Here is a 25,202-nt window from a genome sequence, read left to right on the forward strand (position 1 = left end):
TTATATAATACTTTTTACAAAATTGTTTATATTCTATTCACTGCTGAACTTAATCTTATTCTTCAAAAAATCATCTATCCTGCTCAAGCTGCTTTTATTAGTGATTGTGATATCACCGACAATATTGTTTTAGCTAATGAACTTTTTTTTTCGCTTTAATTCTCGCAACAACACAAAATAATTTTATTTTAAAATTGATATTCATAAGATTTTTGACATAGTTAATAGAGTTTTTTTTCGGTATAAAAGATGCCTTCATATTGGTATCCCTGGTATTTCATTAATTGGATTGTTGCTTGTACTTCTTAGGTTAATTTTTTTATCATTATTATTATTAGTGATTTAAAGACTATTTTTCTTCTTCGTCTAGCTCAAGACAAGGTTGCCATTTATCCCCTTATCTTTTTAATATTAATTGGACTCTCTCTCTGTTATTTTTTATAATCAATTAGCTAGAAATAGTATATTGATTTTATCAACCATTTGATTAATGTTGATAATATTCATATTTTTAGTAAGGCTTAATTTTATTTCCAATGTTTTTGCTAATTTTTCTAAACATTTTGATCTTTGTATTAATTTTGCTAAATCTTCCATTGTTTTTTTCTAAAAGTGTGAATGATAATCTTTAATCTTCAACGTTACTTTGCAATTTATGTGGTTTTTCTATAAAAAATTAGTCTTGGATTTATCTTGATGTCATTATTAAATCTTTTATGTTGGTTATTTCTTGATTATCAGAATCTTATTGATAAAATTAAATATTTGTTTGTTGGTTGTAAGGGAAAATTCATTTCTGCTGATGGTAAATTTTAACTTATCTATACAGAGTTACTCTATTATTGATTTCGTTATTCTTTACTACCTAAAGATTTGAGGAAGAAAATTTCTTCTTTGATCTCCAAAATTTTCTTTAATTCTGATGATACGAAGAAGCTACATATTATTTCTTCAAATAAAATTACTATACCTAAGCAGTTTGGTGGATTGGGTCTGCCGGTTCTAGATTCTATCATTTTTCTTTAATTCTGATGATACGAAGAAGCTACATAATATTTATTTGAATAAAATTACTATACCTAAGCAGTTAGGTGGATTGGGTCTGTCGGTTCTAGATTCTATCAATATTACGTGCAAAATTAATACTATTTGGAAATGTTATAATTCTTAATATTTTTTTGAGAGATTGATTGTTTAATCATTATGTTTCTTTTTGGCATAAGGTCAAATATGTGTGTTCCTTTTTTTTTTTGTTGGAATGGCTTTGTGAGAATGGCTATCAAATTCAAGTATGCACTAACTTTTCATGTTACTAGTGATTAACATTTGTCTTTTTATTTCGATCCTTGGTTTGAAGGAGCTTCTCTTGTGGAGAAATTTGGTGATTCTATATATAACAGATTTAATTTTCCTCATAAATATTAGCATAAAGATATTGTTTTTAATAATTGTTGGAATTTTTACTAATAAATCAAGCTCCTAGCTATTATATTCATGCTATTTGTAAGATTTCTATTTTCAATGGCCTTACATGTTCTTGGAATAATGGTTCCATTTACTTTCATAAAATGTTAATCTTTCTCTTTTACCTCTTCTCCTTGTGTTAATTGTTTAAGATGGTTTGATATAAGTTGGTTAAGATTGTTTAAATGTTATAATTTAAAATATGCACTTCATATTTAGAAAGTTTTTATTCGATATCTCAAAACTTGTGATATTTTCTTCTTTAAGAGGCATGAATGTAAATTTGACATGTGTTCTATGTATGAACAATAGAGAAATTCATTATTATTTCTTTTTTTAATGTTCTTATTCTCATCTGTTTCTTAAAGATTGTTTACACTGATAATTTTTTATAGTTCCTAGTAATATTTTTCAAGTTATGCATCATTATAGTTTTTCCTACGACATATTTAAGCGTTTTTATCTTTTAGATTTACAAGTGGTTATTTATGTGATTTGGTATGATAGAAAATCCAGGATTTTTAGGAATCGTCATTCTTTACTGATTCTAATATCTGTTATATTTTGTTTTTGATTAATTTAAAAAATCGTCAACTTGTCTATTTATATATCTTCGTATTGTTTTCTTATTCGAATAAATCTCCCTTGGATCATATAGATGATTCGATGAGGAGATCAATCGATCGAGCCGATGGCGCCCTATTGGTCGAACAGATTCAAGGGTTGATTGAGTTGATCGGGCCGGTGACGTCGGATCGATCAAGTCGACGGAGATGGTGGGTCGATCCGTTCGAGCTGGTAGCGATTGATCAGTTGAACAGACAGAAAGTTTGTTAATCAAATCGTGTGAGAAGGGAGGCGAGTCATGCGATTTGATCGACGACACATGCAAAAAATTCTAACTTTGATGCAATTTTAAAAATCGTCCCAAACACACAATATGAGTGTGAATTCATGCAATATAGAAAATCTGACCATGCTAAAAAATGAACCGAACTCGTCTTAGCAGCCTCAAGGGCTGCTATGGTAGGATGACAATGAGGTGTACCAACAACTCTTTGCATGGGCGACAGGCGACCCACCTCCATTTGGTTGACACAAAAGATTTCATGGGAGAAAGCTTTTGCGGTTTAGGGAATGTCAAGATCGTGAGATATTTCATTCTCTAGACTCAAGGAGCAGATTTTGTTCTTCCCATCACGAGTATGAAACCATTGACTCAAATGCGAGATCACTACAATCACGACTTTCATATTTTGGACTAAAATTGGGTAGGATTTGCTCATTGGATTCATAACGGAGTCACAAAGCACCTAACCTATGGGCTTTTCTCTATCACAAAACCCTGTATTCTTAAGTCTTTATCACCCAAACCTAGAGGGTCACTAGCAATGAAATTGCAAAGGTTCAAGAGTTCTCACCGTCGCGAAGTTTAATGATGTGTTTTCTTTGCTTGCTCCTTACTCCTACCTAGTTAGGATGAAGTTCTCCTCTTGCTTTAGGAGAGTTGTTGCCACTTTCCTTCTTCCAAGTGGGATGAAGCTCTCCTTTTCATTTGAAGATGTTATGTTCTTCCTCCAAGAAGCTTCTCCAAGGTCTCCCTCGTGCTTCTTAAACAAATTGGTGGACGAAGAAAAAGAAAAATGGGGAAGATGGAGGGAAGAAGATGAAGTTGAGAAAGAAAACTCCTCTAAGCTCTCTACCAAGGATTTTTTTCAGAAATTTCCTTCACCAAGCTTCTCCTCTTTGAAAATGGCTTCAAAACCCCATGGAAGCTCCTCTTCCAAAGATGAGAGATGAGGAAGTAGATGAGGAAGACTTAACAAGAGCTTCTCCCTAGCCAAAAATCCAAAGCCCTCTTCAAGCCTCTTCCTTGGCTGAAAATCCAAAGCCTCCTCTTCAGGAAATCAGTGGAGGAAGCAGGAAAAACTCGAGGGGGGCAGGAGGAAAATGGAGAAAGAAGAAGAAGAGAAGAAACCCTCTCTTCTTTAAATCCTGGCCTCCAAAATCTCCCAAAATATGCTCTCCTCTTGCCTATTTTCAGTTTCCCGTCTTTTTTTGTGTGGCTCAAGGCTCATTTTTCCCAAAAATACAACCTCAAGAGCCCATAAAAATTGAGGTTTGAAAGCAAAATGACATCTAGGCACCGCGTCCCTAGTGCCTAGGAGCCACCCTCCGGGTGTCTACTTTCCGCGCTCTTGTTTTCAGAATCTTCTGGAGTTGTTTTTGGAGCTCAAGAGCCTGGACTGATGCCTAGGAGCCTAGGAGCCTAGGAGCCCGGAATAGTGCCTAGGCTTCTAGTTTTAAAAATATCTAGTGAATACAATTACAATTTTTGTGATTGTTCCTTAGTGAAATACTCAAAAAAAATTACAAACAAATCATTTCCTAAGCATACTTGAGCCAACATTCCACTCATTTCATATGTATTTAATTATCACACCTAAACTTCAATTCTCACATACATATCACCTCACTTATACATAAAGGTATGCTTTTTATTTTCTTAAGTTAAAATTGAGGTATTTTTGATGTGAAAGGTAATATTTCATTGATATAAATGCAAAAAGACAAATCTAGATGTTAGATATGTAAATATTCATAGGAATTTAGCGGTATACATGTAAATTCCACACATAAAATCAGTAAATGACGACAATATAGCTAAATCATACATCTTTAGCTCACAAGCTAAATAATCAATCTAACCTCCCTACCCACTATTATTACAAAGAGAAAGTCATTCGGACGTGCGGTCACACAACTATTTTATTATTACAAGATGGACAATAAACTAACCCATTTTCATTACACAAACCACACCTCACCTTCTTCTTCTTCCCCTCATCCAAAACCCTACAGCTCCCATTGCATTCCTTACACATCACAAACCTCATCCCCCCACACTCTCCACACCTCATCTCCCCCTTAGGCATCCCCTCCATCAAAAATTCCATTTTTCCATCTTCTTCAAGCCTCAAAACTTCCTCCGCTCCACCCACCATTCTCCCCTTCACAAACAAAACCGGCATTTTTAACTCTCTGCTCCCTCCCATCAAGCTTCTCAGCTCCTCCCGAAACCCTAAATCCATAGAAACATCCCTTTCGATAACACAAACGTTATAAGACGCGATCAAAGAACGAACCAAATTACAGTCTTCGTATGTCTTTCTAATCCCTCTCAAACTGGTCGTGTAGAGCACCACCGCCTTCTCTCCTCCCGGAGGGCACTTTTCTTCAAGAGAGAGAAGAAGACCTGCGGTTTCATCTTCTTCCTTCCTTCTTCCTCCGGCGACCATTCGCTTGATCTGTTCAACCTCGGAATTGAGCTCCCGCTCGAAGGAGGCCACGAGATCTGGATCGAACAGGGGAGATAAGCTTCTCTTTGAGCCGGATTTCTTCTTTTCTGAGAGATTCAGAGGTTTTAGAACTCGGCTGGGGTCGGTGCGAAGGCGGGGAGTTTTGTTCTCTTTTCCGGAGAACTTTTTGTGTTTCTCCGGAGATGGGGTGTGGAAAAACGGCGGCGATTTTGACCTTTTGTGAATTCCGGCGTCTTCTTGATCGTCTGCGAGGATCCAGTTGATGATCTCCGGAGAGGAGTCGGAGAAAGATTGGGGCTTTTTGAGCTTTGGGATGGTGTTGGGAATGGAGCTTTTGGGAGATTGAAACCGGGTCTGGTTTTCGAAGGGATCGAGGTTGAGGACGCCATAGGTGGAGGAGGTGAGAGAGACGCAGTGGTTGGGGAGATCGCCGGCGTTTTTGGCGATGGTAATGGAGTATTTGTCACCGGAAAAGATATGGGGATCGCCGGCGGGGAGTAATTTGCAGGAGATGCAGCCCATTCTCTTCTCCGCTCTGAGTGGGACGGGTTGGGGGTTTCTTTTTGTTTTTGAAATCTAACGGTCGAGTAGCAGGGCACGCAGCGACGAGAGATATGTTGGAAGAGGGATTTGGGTCTAACGGTCGAAAACTAAAAAGCATTAATGGTGGTTGGTAAGATTACCGCTGATTTAGATTGTACGGGTGGGATGTTGGTGTCAGCAGTATATTTATTCATGGAAAAATCGGTTTAAAATATTATAATCGGAATTTTAATTATTATTCTTTTTAATTTAGTAGATTCTGCTATACCTTTATGTTGATTGGTTAGTTTTTTGTGTGTGTTAGGTTCTGTTTGGGACAGCTTGTGCGCTTCAGGATAAGCTGTTTATCCTGAAATGTGGCCCGCGGGGGTCGATTCGCGGTCTACATTTAGTGTAAAACTCAAACGCAGTTTCAGATAAGCTGGCAAAACGCGCGAACCAAACGGTACGGTGGCGCTTTAAAAATGCTGCCCGCACTTATAAGCTGCCCCAAACTGGTCCTTATTTTAGTTGATCACCGTTTGGTGTTTTTTGTTTTAGTTGTTCTATATTAATAGAGAAAATATTTCATCTGGATACCACTCATTCGGACGATCAATTATTGATGACAACATCAACATATGCGTCATCAGCGGGGCTAAGATTTTACGTGAAAAACCCGTAAAGTGAAAAACACAGGATCTGGCCCAGTTGTGAAAATTCACTATTGATTTCCCATTTACGGCTTTTTCACGTAAAATCTTAGTACAACTTTATATCATGTAAAATCAAGCATGAATTAATTATATTCCTAATTAAGATTTCACAACTAGCTCAGACCCCATAATTTTTCCTTGACCAGAGTTGCTCTATATTAATTAAAAAGATCAATGAGTGATTAATTTCTAAATATAAATATTTCCAATGGTTTGGAAGTAATTATTCCTAAGAAGTTTTTTATATTAATATAGTATAATTATTAAGAGAAATTGCTTAAAGAATTCATTCATTTATTCTTTAAATAGTACCTTAAGTACATACTAGATAGGCCTTATATTTTTACATATATAACACTCATAATTTTCATATTTTTATAATCACTACACACTTAAGTTTATAAGGCAGGAAGATAATGTACAAGTAAATATTAAAAAATTAAGTGTTTGAGTTGTAAATATTAAAGAATATTGGGGTATATATGTAAATGTCCCCAAAAAAATTAGGTGACATATTATGAACGCTACGTAATTTGCATGAGGCTTTATTTTTATGTTAGACATAAATAAATAAAATTTGCATGAAATTTTTATTTATCTTTCACCGTTTACTGAGCCAATATTTACAGGGCAAGAAAAATAATGCTTCACATGATTTTGATTTGTATGGGTTATTTGTTTTCAATTATTTTTGATATAAAGTAGATGCAAAAGATGTGATTGCAGATGACGAGTCATCGAGAGCTCGGATTTAGCAAAATTATAGTTAAGTTGATCAGCTCAATGAGACAAATCCTATGATACTAAAATTGGTCTAATCCAAGTCAAATTAAGCTCTGATCAAGTCAGTAAATCACTCTTAAAAGATTTCGGAGCATATTTGGAAGGACAAACAAATGTCGAATCCGATAAGCTTATAGTCGAATCGAGCGTCACTGTGGAACAAATCCAACGAGCCCAATATCACTCAATTCCAACATCACTAAGGCTCTAAAAAATCGATCAAATATTGTTTGATCGAGGGGAGTTCAACGAACTATAAGATCAAAGTAGTTCATATTCATACATTAATTGTGCTCGAAACTCAATAAATAGAGCTCCTCCAATCTCTACAGAGGGGGAGGGGTCGTCCGGTGAGCTTGAGGAAGAACTTGAAGCTTTGAGAATGAGTATAAGTCCAATACCACTTCTGCCGTCGTTAACCACCGCCGACCGTGTCAAACTTACATAGAAATTTTAATTATGAGTCATCTAGAGCTTCAATTTTAGCAAACTTATTGTCAAACTGATTGACTCGACGAGATAAACCTAATGATACTAAAATTGATCGAATTAAAGCCACATTAAAACCCAATCAAGCCATTAAACAACTTTTGGAAGCTTTCCAGGCATATTATGAAGGCCAAACAATTGTCAAATTTAATGAACTTATATGCAAATCGAGCATCTCGACAAGACAATCCAGCGAGTCCATGATCGCTCAATTCTGATATCATTAAGACACTCAAATGTCCATCAAACGTCATTTGATTGAGTGAAGTTCTCAAGGTTGTCTGATCAAAATGACTCATATTCATGCATTAATTGCAGCAATAACTCTATAAATAGAGCATCACCTCTCTCATGAGAGGGGGGAGGGGGGAGAGCTTGGAGCCTGAAAAAGAAGTTGAAGATTTGAGAAGAAGCTAAAGCCCAACATCGTCCATGCCGTTGTCGACCTCCACTTGCCTGCGTCGTCGATCGCTATCATCCGTCCCCGTTTCTTATGCATCAACTTTGTAGCTCGGAAGATTACGCAACACTTTCTCACATTTAGAACAATGAATCATACTCGTGATCTCCACTTTATAGTGAATCTCTTCAATTAAGTTAAACCCCATGATTTTTTTATTTTTAAAGGGTTTTCCACATAAAAACTTCTTTTATCTCTATTATTTTTTTTCATCAGAGAGCATGCTCGATTCTCGTGCAACGCTAAAACAATAATCCATTAATCTACCGACACAAATATTATAGCACGCATGAATAATCACAAATAAAATTAAATATAACAAGTCAACGATCAATTTTAAGCTAGAAGATATCTGAATAACTCAATTTGAGCCAGTTCATTTCAATTTGGAGCAGAATAACATCTCATCTTTATTTACTTATTTTTTTAATAAATGAAATTAATAAATGAAATGAGAGTCTTTTCCCCTCCAAGGTGTGAAATCGCTAACCTACCACCCCATGTCTCCATCTTTCTCATTTTTTTATCTTGATTCTCATGAAATTATTCCACATAAATCTTGCCAAGAATTCAACAGTCTCCGGGGAATATTTGAAAAAACAAATTGGACAGCAATTATCATAATTTTAATTTTACTATTATAAAGTTTTTAATAATTAAAATTTTATTATAAATAAATTAATAAAATACCATTATTATTATTATTATTATTATTTTATCCTTCAAAAGGATTCATGTCATGTTTTTTTTCGACAAGTTATACGCTGGCTGCCGACCACCTAACGCAACCCTCCACTTTTCACATCCGGGCTAAGGACCGGCAACAGCAGTGTTAATATTAGATGGTTTGCTCACCATCTGATGATCTGATTAGGAAAGTAGATGTTTTCGATTTGACTTGTGTTAAGAAAGACAGAGGTAGACCTAGGAAGACTTGCGCTTATTGTATTAAAAAATGATCTTAATTTACTAGAACTAAATGAAAATATGACAAGGGTTTAAAAAAAACTTTAAGAAGCAAAATTGTATACCGTAATCGTGAATTATTACAATTTACACCCATTTTTTTATGTATTTACATATCTAACACCTAAACCTTACTTCCTTATGTTAATGTTATTTAAATTGTCCGCATTTATTTTTAGAAAGTGGGATGCATCATTTTCATGCATGCATAAGGTGAAATTCTTGTCAAAAATAAAATGTAAGGGTTAGATGTATAAATACTAAAAAATTATGTGGCATTGATGTAAATGCCCCATAGATATTAGTAGTTAGTTGCTTAATATGTTTTTAATGTAAGTGGAATTAATTATATTTTAGTTTTAACATTTAACCAAAATTTTAAAAAATTTCTCGCTTTGTAAAATCATAAAGGATGTCAATATTAAATCGTAGTTTGTTCATATTAAACCCAAGTTTATCTGTAGATCGCAAAAAAATATTACGTCCGGAGTTCGGACGCAACAACGGTTACGATTCAACGGAGGTCATGTTTTCGCTCCTCGGTTCCTTTCGATGGCTCACACCAGTTGTCCGAATGCAGCATACTGCTTACACCCAGACTCGAGACGTAAAATTTTTTTCAGATCATACTCAAAAAATAAAATACACAAATGAGAGAATGAACCAATCATAAGAAAACATATATTATCTTTTCCAGACAAAAAGGTTCCGTACATTTTACTATAATATTTATAGAAAAAAATAATTATGTTGTGAAATATCAATAAATTCTTTGGAATCTTATATTACCAGACGGTCGTAGCAACAATCATGATTTTCATTATTATGACAGAATCAATTGTCATCAAATTATTATTTCGCTTGCCTCTAACTTAGTATGACTTTCATCATCTTATTTAGTCGTCCGCCTTCTCAGTTCTATTGTCAGGATAACTCGCTTCATGCCAATTGGCACTACATTTTATGCTTGTCGGGGTTAATTCTTCAACACGTGTCTCGTCCAATATCATGAGATCCGGTTCAATAGACTTTGTTCATAGAATTTATAAGATATAATTTTGTAAAATCATTATGAACCGTGCATATGATATTCTCGGCACCAAACAAAAGAGTGAAATTGCATTTGGATACAAATATAATTAAGTAAAAGTTGTGGGACCAATGTGATAAATGAAAAAGAAATGAAGAAAATATGTTGAAGGCTGTAGAGTGACTTGCGTGTGCCGAGGGGAACGCAAACCGGGCGATTCTCCGGTCGGTCCTCTTCACTTTCCATAAGAGAAAATTTCGGTCACATTTTTGTTTTTTTCAAAAGAAGAAAATTGAGAAAATTTGACTTTTACTATTTATATTGAAGACAAAACTTTATAAATCAATGCCTTATAAATTTTAATTAAATAAAATGATTAATGTATAGCTATAAATCAAATGATAAAATATACATATATTGGGAGGAAGCACAAGATAGCAATCGAGACAACTTTTGCTGAACAAGACCATTTATAATCAATGATGCGTGTTAGGAAATTCGCGACAGTAGATTAATGAATTATCATATTTGCAATGCACTTGATTTTAACACACACTCAAATGAAGGAAAACAACCAGTAGTGACGACATAAGTTTTTATGTGAAGACTCCGTAAAGAGAAAAAAAACAATGAGGCTGACCCAATTGTAAAAATCTACTAAAAGTTGATGATTAAAATGATCGTTTGTCCCACATGTGAGAAATGAGTACAAAGTAATCTGAATTACAACGTCGATGTGCGAATAAACTTATTGAAAGGAATGGGCGGAAGGCAGCAGGCGGTAGTCAATGGTGGTCGGCGATGATCGATGACAACAGAAATGATGTTAGACATTAGTTTCTTCTCAAAACTTCATGTTCTTTCTCAAGTCTCAAGCTCCCTTATGATTTCTAAATTTAAATGTTTCTTGCTCGAAAGATTACCTCGAGATTCGTGTCTTGTCTCGATATTTGTGTCAAATGATAAAATTTTATTTGCGGCGTATAAATCATCATTTTTTCAATAAATTAAAGTTTATACAAATATAGCTAAAATATGATTAAAATTCATTAGAAAATAATATGTTATTAATAATTATAAGACTGAAGATATTTACTGTTATTTAAAAAAATGAAATAATACATCAATATATTCTTGATTTTTAAATAAAAAATAATCCCATCAAACCATGACGAACTTCTACAATTGTCTACACCAAAGAAAGAAGGAACATTTACATAAATATCAATAGGGCTGGGAATTTAGCTCGAAAATTGTTATTCGTCCGAAAATTTATTCGAATTTTACCTTTGATTGAGATTTGATCGAAATAAAAGATCCGAACTATACGCCAAAAGGTTGAATTTTTTTTTTTTTTCGAGTCGATTTTGAGCTATACATGAATCGGCCCGAATTAGCTTGAGATTGTCTCAAACTATTTTTTTAATTTATAAAAAATTATATATAATGCTACAATAAAATCAAATATAACGAGCTACGAACCAATTTTGAGTGGGAACTAATCAAAATAACTAAATTTGAGCCATCTTGTTTCAATCACAAGTCATATCGAGCCGATTTCAATTTGGAAAGGATCCAAATAACTCAAAATTGAGCCAGCTCATTTCGATTTCGAGCTAGATCAAGTCAATTCAATTTCGAGCAGAGCTGGCTAGAAATCAAGTATAATGGGCCACCAACCAATTTCGTTACGAACTCAATCAATTCCAGCTCCAACTCTGCTCATCAACAGTTTTACATACAGAAAATATATTCCATCCGGACGTCCGCACGACCAACCAGCGACCGCCACGTCGCCCTCCAACGAGGCGCATGACGACGGAGGACCCAATGATTGGCCTTCCGGAAATATTTTCTCCTATATAAGACCCACAATTTCTACATATAGGGATGCTCAATGCTAGGTATAACACATATACCAGATAAGAGGCAGATGCTGCAGCGAAACGGAGCGAGCTAACTAAACGAACGAGCATAGAGGAGCTTGCAAGCGAGCTAAACGAACGAGCATAGTGGAGCTTTCGAGTTGAGCGGCAATTTTGTACCTAGATAATTTTGTAATTATATATTGTACAAGAGGGTTATATATATATATATGTTGTATTATAATCCTAAATGAATTTTTTTTACTCTTTTTGTGACATCAAAGATAACTGCCACTCAACTTCCAAGAACGTAGGCAAATTATCGAACCTCATTAAATCTTTGTGTTTTCTTCCTGATTGCTCGGTTCTTACATTTCTTTACCCTAAAATTCTCAACACACACAAACTTTAATATTTATTTTTATACCACCCAAATCCTTAAGTGGTATTTATGTAAATCTTCCAAAAAAATAAGCAATCACCCAACCCCAAATTTCTATTTCTGCGGCTCTTCTTTTCGTCAGCATGACCTTAGCTATTATTCCGTCCATTAAATAAATAGTTTTCCTTTTTTTTTGTTTATCTATAATAGGATAGATTTATAAATATAATCTTATAATTATACAGTGATTAAATATTATTTATTATAATTAATATGCAACAAAACCCTCGTAATTATATATAAATACAGTAAGGCTCTTTGCATTATAACATGATTACTACTAACTCCGTTTGTTCTACGTCAACTCCGCGGCAACATGCGCTCCCTATCCAAGGGCTCTAACGAAACCACGTGTCCACCATCTGATACATCCACGTCATCCAACCATCTCCTCCGTGCAGTGAATCTCTTCATACCCTGCAACTCCGGCGCCGTCGAATCAATCGTCTTCCTCTCCTCCTCGCTGGAAAACTTCGAAGAACGACTAACGCAATCCTCTAACTCACCGGAAGCCGCCGGATAAACACCGGCGAACCCCAAAATTGCCGCTAAGTTCGCCCAGCACCCCACCCCTTTCACCACCTCGGCTTCATCAGCCACAACAGAACCCCGTTCGCCGATCTTCTTCTCCCTCTCCGAGTCCGATAGCACACTACCGAAGCAAGAAACCTTCGGCGAACCCGGATCAAGAACCGCTGGCTTCCTTTCTAAAGAAAAGTTTAACGGGAAGATCCGGTAAGTAGGTATGGGGCGAGATCCGTTGCCGTGGAAGGCGGAGTTGGGGAGGCCGGGGATCGGACCATTGGGAGGCTTGATGGAACCGCCGGGGTTCGGTCTGATCGGTAAGTGAGATTTAGGCTTGGAGCAACTCCGGATTGATTTAGGATTTGCGCTTCCGATGGTGGATTGACCGCGATCTAGAACTCTGGTTAGTTGAACCCAGCGGAGATCGCCGTGGATCGGAAGCCGGAAGGATTCCGGCGGGAGATCGGGATCTTCGATCATCGGATGGGAGGAGGAGATGAACTTTGATTCGCTGGGGGTTTTGGCTTCGCCTCTGCAACAGAACAGGGTTTCTAGGGGGTCGGAGGGCATTGAGAAAGGAGCGAGGAGGAGAAGTGAAGTGGAGGTGAGGGAAGAAATGGCTTTATAGCGAATTTAGCGGTTATTTTGAAATATTTTTAAATAATTTTTTGAAAGTAATAAATTGGAGTTATTATATTTTAAAATCATAATTTTTAAATATTATATTTTAAATATTGAAAAAATTGATTAAAATACTATATTAAATATTTTAAATAATTGGTATGAATAAATTTAAATATGTAGCTAACAATTCTCATATATTTATAAATTTAATATATATAATTAAGATTTATATTTATAACACTATGTTGTTATCACTTTATTTATAAAAATATATTTTATATTTAAAAAATTAATATAAAAATATTTTTAATCTTATATTGAAAATATAAAGTATTTTGCATGTAAATATTAACATTTTGATTGTGAAATAAAATTTATCATAAATATAGTGAGTATTATGCATAAAAAATTATTTTTTATGGATAATTACATGCAGTCGCTCGAAAACATTGATATTTACACTATCAAAACAATATAATTAGACGTGCTAGTATCAACTATAGAGATTTGATAAAAATAAAAAATATGAATTGAGAATCTCATTCATCTCGTTTGCTTATCGAACGAATCAAACACGAACTACCCGACGAGCCGAACACGAACTGTTCGCGAACAACGAGCTTTTTTTGACAATCATAATTGAGATTCTATTATAAATTTTTTTATTTGAGCGAGAATTTTAAAAATAGATGAATGCATACATTATATTATATGCAATATATTTCATATTTCATATTATTTTAATTTATAAAATTTAACCAAAATTGTGATCAAAATACCCTTATTTCTCTTATGGAGTTCTGTCAATCCTTAAAAATTACCAGAGTAACCTTTCATTTTCATGATGATATCACACTAGAGAATCTCTAAGACTTTTCAAAAAAGTTTTAAGACTTTTCAAACAAGCTTTTAGACTTTTCAAAGTGGGACTTGTATTTTAAAAATTATTTAAATATTATTAATTTATAATAATAACAATAATAATGAGAAATGAGGAATGTTGATGAGATGATCTTTATAAAATAGGAGCATTTACATTCAAAATATTTTATTTTTTAACATCACTACTAAAAGCTTTTACAAATGAAATAGAATTTTTAGTGGGTAAATTTATGACATCAAAATTATGAATATAAATATTAAAATTTAATTGTTAAATATATAAGGGGCTTTTAAATATAGAGATCCTAAATAATAGTTATTACATTTAAAGGCCCAAAAAAAAAAAAATTAGAGGTGAAGGTCTTCTGTTACAGCAGCGGATGGCGTTGCTTCTTGGCGAGGTAGGAGCCTGAAACCCTCGCCTACATCCTCCCTCGCCCCTTCCGATTTGGCCCAAATCTCCCTTCTCCGCCTATTACGATACAATCGTGATTAGAGAGCTGGGAAGTGAACGAAGGGATAGCGACTTACAAAAACCACAAAACAGGATCACCACATACAGAGACCAGCGAATCTCCCATCTTTCTCATCATTCCACTTGGCTCCTACCAAAAATCATTGGGGAAGGTAAGCTTGTTCACGTCATTTCTTCCTCTTCGCTCGTAGGAGGTAGGTGGTCGCAACTTACAGAAACCACTGAAATTCCCATCTTTCTCATACTCTTGCTTGGCTACTGCCAAAAATTAGTGTGGAAGGTGAGCTTGTTCGCGCCATTCTTTCTCTTAGCTCGTAGGATGTAGGAGAGGGCTTCGAGCTCATACCACGCCAGAAAGCAACGCCATCCAATATTGTAACAGGAGACATTCACCAATTATTTTAATATTTTGAGGCCTTTAAATCGAATAACTATTTTTTAAGTACATGTATATGTAAAAGCTACAAAACATAAATATAAAAGTGATACAACTCCAACATTCCAGGAGAATCTCAAGACATAACATGAATCTCGAGCAACCTTTTGAACAAGAATAATTCAAACATCAATAAAAATTTATTCAGAGCTTCGATTCCAACAAACTTATAGTCAAACAGATCGTCTTGACTAGACAGACTCAATGATACTAACATTGATCTAGTCTAAACCAAATCAAGCCCTAATCAAATAATTAAATCATATTTGAATGTTTTCTAGATGCATTTGGAAGATTAAACAGATGTCAGACCCAAAAGGTTCATAGTCGAATCAAGCATTTTGGTGTAACTAATCTAATGGTCGCTCAATTTCAACATTGTTAACACACTCAAATGTCCATCAAACGACATTTGATCGAGGAAAGCTCTCTTAGTCGTCTGCTCAAAGTGATTCGTATTTTTGCATTAATTGTGTCAAGAACTCTACAAATAGATTTACATCCCTCTCATGAGGAGGAAAGAGAGCTTGAGGCTTGAGAAGGAAATTGAAGCTGCCAGTAGAAACAGAAGTACAACACCACTCCTGTTGTAGTTAACCACCGCTGATTGTCGTCGACCACCGCCGACCGCCGTCAAGCATTCTTGCCATCGTCGAACACCGCTGACCACCGTCAACCACCACCAATCTCTGTCAACTACCGTAGACCAACATTGACCGGACGTCGTCAATCGCTATCAATTGTTGTCAATCATCATTGTAATTTGGAAAACCTAGTAACATTTTCTCGTCTTAGATAAGTGGCTGCAATTGTAATCATCTTTTTAAAATGAAACTCTTCAGCTAGGTCAGACTTCATGGTTTTTTCCTTTCTTAGTTTTCAATGTAAAAACTTCTGATATCATATTAGTTGTTTTCTATTTTCTGAATGTGTGTTGAATCTTCGTACAACGCTAAGACGATAATCAACTACTCTATTATTGTGAATTTTCTAGCACGCATAAAAAAGTATGGTAATATTTATATAATTTTTTTACAAGTAAAATTATACTTCATAAACTCTAATATTTAGAAATTGATAAAGCTTATCAAAATAATTAGTATCTTGGAAAATTATAATATTACTCCTCCCGAAATTGAACCTCATAAGTTTTGAACATCTTGAGCATTTTGTAATATTTATTTAGGGTTTATAACATAGAATCTCAATAGTTTTAAATTTTTTTTCTCATATTTATTCAGATATTATCACGATTATTTTCTTATTTATAACATAGAATCTCAATAGTTTTAAATTTTTTTCTCATATTTATTCAAATATTATCACGATTATTTTCTTATTAATAGGGCTGTCAAAATGGCTCGTTGTTCGCGAACAACTTGTGTTCGGCTTGTCAAGAAACTTGTATTTGTTAAGTTAACTCGTTGTTCGCGAACAACTTGTGTTCGGCTTGTCAAAAAGCTCGTGTTTGACTCGTTCGTTAAGTTAATAAGCCGAACACGAACCAAGATTTGTTCGTTCGTGTTTGATTCGTTTTAGCTCGAATCTTTGTTCAATTTGTTCGTTCGTGTTCGGTTCGTTTTAGCTCGAATCTTTGTTCGTGTTTGGCTCGTTTTGACTCGAAATACTACTCATCAACATCCATCAATTCATCTTTAAAGTAAATTATCCTTCTTGAATGAGCCAATTTCTTAGATTAAGAGGCGAATTGGGTCCCTTCACACTTGACGAGCAGACGAGTGACCTCAACCAAATTTCAATCTCGTGCACTAATCACCATAGACAAACTATCAAGCATAAATCACTAATTGAGTTAGTTGAAGTAGCATGGTCTAGTCGGCCTGGCTAATTGCCCTGCATTTCATCCTGAATTCGTGCTTGCGAGCTAGTTAGTGCCTAGCTGAGAAAACTCAACAACTTGCCTGAAGTATATATATTCAATTCGGCTCGACAAACTATGATTTATAATCCTGGGCTGGATCAGCTGGCATTTGACCACACAACTTGCACCGAACCAAACAACTCAAAAATATTTCAAATGCACTATACGTTAATTACATCAAATTTGTTTTACATTGCACTCTTTTTTAACAAATCAAAAAGCTCTTTAGTACAGAGCAAATTTGACGACCTTTAGGAATAAAAGATTGTATCAGATTGCATTACACAATTCACTTCTGGCTGGTCATAGGTCCTCTCAAAGTAAAAAAGAGTAATATCATACCCTATCCCTCTCTCCTTAACTTTCATTTCTCTTCCTCAATTCATAGCTAGATGTAAAGGTGCGATTGAAGTAGCAGTGCGATGGAGGTGCAATGTCGCACTGTACTTTGTGGTATTTGACAAAATTATGCCTTGATTATTTTTTTCAAAATATTGCAGCGGGAAATTGTGCTTTGCAATCTGGACTTACTAAGTACAGTGATTTGCAGAAAGTTACAATCCTAATTTTAGAAACTAGAGAAACCTGTAATAGCGACCACAACTTTTTGAACGATAATTTATCTACAGTAACTTCAACTGCTTCTTCAAAGAATTACAAAAGTCCAAAAAAGACGCTTTATCTAAAATCTAATCCAAGCTAGACAGGACCAACATCTTAAAAAAATAAAAGCAAAAAAGGTTGTCTTTATTAAAATGTTTTTTTATATTTATCTATCTATTTATTATAATTATTTGATTTAAAAGTGCTGAAACCTCTGTGGCTCCCTAAGCTTGATAGTAACATTTCTACTAAGTCAAACGATTAGGTAAAGACTCAACTTGGAAGTCATTCCAGTTCCGTAAGCTGTAAAGTTTTTACATACTAGATTTGCACATTTATTTTTATTTTTTAATGAATAGTAAATAAAGATAAGATTAATGAAAAAATAACAGCCCATAAAAAAAACAAAAAAAATAAATTACAAATATACCGTATAATTCTACTGTAATTACACATCTAACACCTAAAATGTAATATTTTTAAAAAGTTAATATTACTGATATTTTATGATATATTAAGGATTTAACCTTTATGGATACAAGTGAAAAAATTTAGGTGATATGTAAATACATATGAATTGCATGGTATATATGTAAATGCCTAATGTTGGGTTAACTATTCCAAGCAATCTTTTCATCGTAACTAGGGTTAAAGGCAGGACTCAGAGTGGTTTAATTATATTACCAATTCAAAGTCTAGTGAAGAGTCAACTTAATTCGTTAGAACTATAAGAAAATCAGAGCTTCTCATTTTAGGACTCTTTTGAGAAAAAAATAAATTATTTATAATTTATTTTTCTACATTAAGAGAATAATAATATAACTAATATAATTAAGTCTAATCAGTGAAGTAATTTTGCTAACAAAAATAAATCATCATGATATAAATTATAAATAAATTAAGTTTATAATCACAATTATGAATAATTGAATAATCTTCTCATATAAATAAATTTGACTCATGATTCATATTTTTCTTCGCTCTAATTTCTCAACACTTCTCAAACGAATAAATTGAATATTTTGCTTGTGAATAACCTCGTTTTCTAATATTTGCGTGCATTTTATAAACTACAATGCTCACTTGTTATTAGTTTCAATATATTGTAGGAAAATTTGCATAAATACCTGTATAGACTAAAGCTGTCAGCACAAATCTAAAAGCAACCGAACGACCCAAATAACGACCAAACGATCGAGGCCTCTTATAGTCCTAGAACCAACCATGTAATCAAGAAGCGGCCGACACACTATGGAGAGAGATCCGAACGACATATCACGCATGCAGCCCTGACCGACCAGAGCACAGACGAGAATCTTTGATTGCGGCTAATCGACCAACCCACTTTTACCATAGCGGACGAGAACAACATTCGACCGAGCGTCTCACACAACTAACACAAAGCACGGTCGCCGCTCAGCCAATTACCTCAATCAATCGAATTCAAATAAATTAGTCAAATGGTTATCGTCATATTAAAATTCAAATTATAATACAGATATTACATGAAATTCATACAATTAATTAGAATATCAATATTATTAAGAACAATTTCCATAACTACTCCCTCCTTTTTTGTAATTGTACAAAACATGCATTGATAAGTACGAGGCAAAAATACTAATAGAAGGGGCTATACTGGTTCTCTCTAAAGTGAACTCTTGACTTATTCAACTCTTTCTTTCTCTTTCTTTCTTGTCCGGTTCTAACTCTCTGGACGTGTTAACAAAGAACAATTTAGGATTCAACAATACCACACAATTATTACGTCTTTACATATCTAACATAAAATTTTTATATTTATATTTAGGGGCATTTACGTGTCTAACTACTTAAAATTTTAGTTTGGGACTTCATAAGTTTATCCATTACGAGCCCCCGCGAAGCAAAAGAACGATCGACAAAGAAAAGTAGAGCAAAAGCTCGTGAGACGCAAGAAAATTATAGAAGGGAAAAATAGCACGAAGCAGACAAATTTAGGGAGCTGTATCCATGACCTATTTATAATAATGAGTGATTTCAAAGTCAATAGAGTATGAATCATTGAGATCATTTAATAGTAACTTATTGTTTATTGCTTTTAATCCTCTCATTCTTATGACAACATAGCTTACTAAAATACAAAAGAATCGGATAACTAAAATATATACAACAATAATGCTCTTATCGAATACTTTGCGGATCCAACGGCTCAGAATAAGACGTGTCAAAAGGCAAATCTCGAGCAATGCAGTAGTATATGAATAAAGGATAATTGAACAATAGAGGACGTTTGATCAGAGACCGATTAAGCAGGCAACCAATTAAAAACCGATCGAGCAGACAACTGATCAAACACTGGCCAAACAAGCTACTGATCATAAGTTGATCAATTAAGGGTCAACCGATCAAAAACCAATCGGAGCAGGAGACCGATCAGAACCTGGTTGATTAAAGGTCGACCTTCTCGAGGCTAATCGGCTTCGAGGTCAGCCAATCAACAAGAAAATGGCCGACTAGAGACCATTCAATTAGGAATTAACTAGGTTAAAATTGATTGATCAGAACTCAGACCATAAAAAAAATTAAAATTATAAGTGTCATCTCACGATAGTTATAGCTTCTATAAATCAAGAGAGCATTAAATGTAAAAAGGGGCAATCTTTATTTGGAGGATGGGAACTTGACAAAGTGAGGATGCTTGAAAGGTCATTCTCTCTCTCTTCTCTCTTCTTTTTACTATGTCTTGAGTGTGATTCACACACAAATTTAGGGTCAATATGTATTTACATATCTAACACCTAAACTTTCTAATTTATTTGCATAACACTCAATTTTTAAATATCATATAAAAAATATCACTAACATTTTAAAAAGAGCGATACATTTATTTCTATTGTATAGAGTACGACATCAAATTAAATGTAAATATTTAACTTTAGGTGTCGGATAAATAAATACATAAGAATTAAGTGGTATGTACTTAAATTTCCCAACATTTTTGGGAGGACATTCAAAGAAATAAAAATTGGATTTTTACATATCAACCACCCAAAATATTAAATATAATATTTTAAATTCCCAAACTTTAAATATAACATTTTAACCACATCTTTCATCACAACCACAATATGATTTCGAGCCGAGCCAAGGTAAGCTCAAAATCCGCTTGAAAAAAATTCGATCCAAAATTTTGGCGCTTAGCTCGGCTTTTTTATTTCTATTTGATCTTGATCGAAGCCAAACTTTGAATCAACTTTCAAGCGATTAATGATCTACAAGCTAAATTCGCTAAATGTTTAGCCCTAACATCACTAGGGTTGTTCACAATCCGATTTTTAGCAGAGCCAAGGTTGACTCAAAATCGGCTCGAAAAAAACTTCAATCTAAAATTTTGGCTCTTATCTCAACTCGTTTATTTCCATCTGATCTCGATCTGAGCCAAAATTCAAATCATTTTTTGAGCCATTAATGATCTTTGAACTAAATTCACAGCCCTCCTAAACCGACTCAAAAAGGTTTTTTTATTTAAGATTTTGATTGGTTAAAATATTATATTTAAAATTTGAAAGGTTAAAATGCTATAATTAATGTTTTAGATTGTTCATATCTAAAAACCTCCATAAAAAAATAATAAAAAGCAAAAGTGAAATGATCATATAACGCTTTAATCTGTTATAAATTTCTATTCCATAACTTGCATGAAAATTAAAACAATAATAATAATAAGCATAAAGGGGGTATTCGGAACAAACTTCAAATAGAATTTAATCATGAATTTCATCTAAATCCAGCAAAACATCAAAAATAAAATAAAACCAAATCAAACTCTGTTAAAATCAAATCTCTCGTGTTCAGTTTATTCCCGTTCCATCTCTTCTGTGATGAAAATCCAGATTTATCAAATCTAACTAGAAGACAACAGATTACGCAAATTTACTTCGTACTTTCTCATTTGATCCATCTCTACCGACTGAAATTCACGAATTTGATAAATCCCCTTCTACCGCGCCCAAACATCGAGCGATTTCAGCGTACGGGCTCCAATGAGAAAATTATTTAAAATGAGGTACATTGACATACACATTTTAAAGTAGGGGTTTTTAATTGGTTCACTGTACAAAATTTTGATCACGGTGTGTGTGTGTATATATATATAATAATTTTACCGAATTTACATATTTTAGATGGACATGTTAAACCAAAAAAAAAAAAAAGAGCTTATTCCTGTATCCCATGGTGTGGACGCGGCCCTCGCGACCTCCCTCCAACATCTCACCCACCTCCCTCCCAAAAGCCCCAACAAATCCAATTCCAAACCCTAAACAACTTCCCCTTGATGGCTTCCCACCCACCATTCCCGATCCACTCCCCACCCTCTCCAACTCCCCACCCTCTCCATCGCACCCCCAGCCCCTCCCTCCCTCCTCTCCCGCTTCCTCCACTCCCATCTCCCTCCCTCCTTCACCTCCGCCGATCTCCTCCAGTTCCTCCGCGGTCGCCTCCGCCACCACCCTCACTTCTCCCCCTACGATCTCCACGTCTTCCTCTGGGCCTCCTCCTCCTCCGATTCCTTCCGCCATGATCACTCCACTTACGAGTACATGACTCGCTCCCTCTCCTCCTCCTCCCGCCTCGATTCCCTCCTCCTCCTCCTCCGCTACCTCCTCACCCCCCCCCCCCTCCCCCTGCTCCACCTCCACCACCACCGCCGCCGCCGGGAGCATCTTCTCCTGCAACCGTCTCCCCCACATCTACCGCTCAGCCATCGCCGCCTTCTCCCGCGCCGGCCGCCTCGCCGACGCTTCACATACCCTCTCCGACGCTCTCCGATCCATCGACGGCCCCCCCGATGCTTCCCTCTACAACCCCCTAATCCACGCCTTCGCTCGCCGCGGTGACCACCGCGGCGCCGTGGATTGCTACGACGCCATGATCGAAGCTCGCGTGAAACCCGATACGCATACCATCAATATCCTGATCAACAGCTCTTGCCGGAACTCCGATTTCAATTCCGCCCTAAAATGGTTTCGAGAGATGAGATCGAAGAACTTGGAACCCAATGTGGTCAGTTTCAATACTCTGATAGCCGGATTTATGAGGGAGAAGAAATTCGAGGAAGGGATTAGCGCTGCGCGCGAGATGATCCAGCTTGGCTTTCGACCATCGTCTTCCACCTGCGAGATTCTGATTCGTGGGCTCTGCAGGGATGGAAGAAGCGAAGAAGCGTGCGAGCTTGTCATGGATTTCATGGCGATGGGGATTGTTCCGGAGGATTTCGATTCGTTGGGGCTGATTGAGAGGCTTTGCGGGGAAGGGAAGGTGGGGAAAGGGTTGGAGATTGTACAATTGTTTTGGGAGAAGGGGAGGAAGGTGGGAGTGGTGACCTGCACTACTTTGATTGAAGGTTTGAGGAACTTGGGCGAAGTGGAAGAAGCTTTTGGAGTGATGCAGAAGATGGTGGAGAAGGGGATTTTGCCTGATACAATAACCTTCAATTGTGTTATGGATGATCTCTGCAAGTTAGGGAGGGCGGCGGATGCGAATGAATTTAGGGTTTTTGCTACGGGTAAGGGTTTTGATCCTAATGGCGCGACATTTTCGATACTGGTGCGAGGGTTTGGGAGGGAAGGGATGAAGAAGGAAGGGGAGAGGGTGGTGGATGAAATGTTGGATGCTGGATTCATATCAAATATAGCCATTTATAACAGATTGATGGAGGATTTGAATTCTCGTAAGTGAATGGTTCTGGGCATTTACATATATTGTTATTGTTATGGTATGACACATATATCATATAAGGAACAGATACTGGAACGAAGCGGAGCGGAAGAATCTGTCCAAATCAGGGGAGTTTCTTTATGTGGGTTGGGGGTGCGGTACAGGGGTAATTTGGTAATTATATATTGTACTCAAAGTTTTCTAGGATTATAAATAAGTCTGTATGTAACATTTTTCTGTATGTCATATTCTATTATGTACTCTTTTCTGAAATAGAAAGAAAGTCGTCGCTCTGCTTGCTCTCGATGACGTAGACATCTTTGCCGAACCTCGTTAAATCTTTGTGTGTTCTTCTGGATGTGTGTTCTTCTGGATTTCTTCTGGATTTGTGTCGATTCTTATTTTACTTCGCCCTAATTTCTCCACATATATATTTACATTATCTAACACCAACACTTTGTTTTTAAATATTAAATCAAAAGTATCATTGTATTGGTAAGGTGTCATTTATGTAGTAGCTGAAGTTTAGGTGTGAGGTATGTAAATACATAGGAATTGAGTGGTATTTATGCATCAAGAAGCTTTTTTTTTTTTTGTAGCGCAAACAAACCATGCATTGATGTTAATGAGAGGACATGATTAACTTCTTTTATTTTCCTTTGTTTTGATTTTAGGCTTTAAACTGATTCTTAAATTATAAATACATACCAGCAGTTCTAGGAATCCAATATACATAGCGGACAACTAGGTATAAACAACAATGAGCAAGAGACAAGGAGTGTATTTGGGCAATTTTGTCAAAATGTTATTTTCTAGACAGTTATTACAAGCCATATTGCTTTTCAAACAATTGCGCTGGAACAAAAATTGTGGCAGTTTTAATAAATTTAGTGAATAATGTAAATTCACATTTATTAAATCCAAAAGGGTTAAATCTAACTAAATTCCTTTGAAGTGTTTGGCGACGAGAGAAGCAACAGCCCAAATGTGTGTTTTCTTTCACTTAAATCCATTAATTCCTAATAATTGTATTTAATGAATCCAGGATTTACATTAAAACAGAGGAAATATTAGATTTATGAGATGAGGAGCTTTATGTACAGGTAAGGTGGCATATATGCAAAAAGTAAAGTTTAGGTGTTAGATAGATAAATACATAAGAATTGAGTGGTATTTATGTGAATCTTACTAACTAAAATCCAAAAGGACCAATACCTCCAGTAACGGTGTAATTGTGTCACTCCAAATAAAATAGCTCCAACAGAAGCTAGCGATCCAGCTATTACGCAGCAGTGCCATAAGCTATGTTATTCACTTCAGTAACATGATACGAATACCTGCACCATAAAATAAGCATAGGAAAAGCTTAGTGGAAGAATATTATAAACAGGCGCTAAACTAAATAATGATATTTATACAGGAATAATCTTTTTCTTCATAGGTAGGCCTATAAAAGATAAGGAAGATTTACATACATACATACAACTCAGTTCATATGCATTTACATATATAACACCTAAACTTCAATTTTTACATATATGACATCTTACCTATGCATGAGAAGTATTTCACTTTTTTAAAGTTAGAATGATGACATTTGTTTATGTAATATGAAACATTTTGGTAAAGTTCAGATGTCGTGTGTCGATTCTTATTTTACTTCGCCCTAATTTCTCCACATATATATTTACATTATCTAACACCAACACTTTGTTTTTAAATATTAAATCAAAAGTATCATTGTATTGGTAAGGTGTCATTTATGTAGTAGCTGAAGTTTAGGTGTGGATCAAATCATTAAAATGTGTGAATGTTTTAGATATCTCGGGCTTATTGTTCAAAGTGATGGTAATATAGATGTGGATGTTAATAGTAAAATTCAAACTGGTTGGTTGAAGTGAAGGAATGCATCGGGCCTATTGTGTGATAGAAAAGTTGTGATAGAAAAGTACCGCTTAGAAAGTACCGCTTAGACTTAAAAAGAAAATTTAATAAGATGGTGGTGAGACCTGTAATGC

General features: G+C 35.3%; 3 protein-coding genes across 3 annotated transcripts; 1 reads left to right on the forward strand and 2 right to left on the reverse strand.

The window, feature by feature from the left end:
* Window positions 1-4,082: 4,082 nt before the first annotated feature.
* Window positions 4,083-5,400, reverse strand: LOC110038557 (uncharacterized protein At3g28850). Its single transcript, XM_020743435.1, has one exon. The coding sequence runs from the start codon at window positions 5,304-5,306 to the stop codon at window positions 4,221-4,223; it is 1,086 nt and encodes a 361-aa protein (XP_020599094.1). The 5' UTR covers window positions 5,307-5,400; the 3' UTR covers window positions 4,083-4,220.
* A 6,873-nt stretch (window positions 5,401-12,273) lies between these two features.
* On the reverse strand, window positions 12,274-13,175 carry LOC110035432. The gene has a single exon (XM_020739666.1). The coding sequence runs from the start codon at window positions 13,150-13,152 to the stop codon at window positions 12,358-12,360; it is 795 nt and encodes a 264-aa protein (XP_020595325.1). The 5' UTR covers window positions 13,153-13,175; the 3' UTR covers window positions 12,274-12,357.
* Window positions 13,176-22,044: 8,869 nt separating this feature from the next.
* On the forward strand, window positions 22,045-23,205 carry LOC110018976 (pentatricopeptide repeat-containing protein At2g36240). Its single transcript, XM_020716484.1, has 2 exons — window positions 22,045-22,063; window positions 22,229-23,205. The coding sequence occupies exons 1-2, from the start codon at window positions 22,045-22,047 to the stop codon at window positions 23,203-23,205; spliced, it is 996 nt and encodes a 331-aa protein (XP_020572143.1).
* The last annotated feature ends 1,997 nt before the right edge of the window (window positions 23,206-25,202 follow it).

The sequence above is a fragment of the Phalaenopsis equestris genome, unplaced genomic scaffold (assembly GCF_001263595.1).
Source record: "Phalaenopsis equestris unplaced genomic scaffold, ASM126359v1 Scaffold000002, whole genome shotgun sequence".
Lineage (NCBI taxonomy): Eukaryota > Viridiplantae > Streptophyta > Magnoliopsida > Asparagales > Orchidaceae > Phalaenopsis > Phalaenopsis equestris.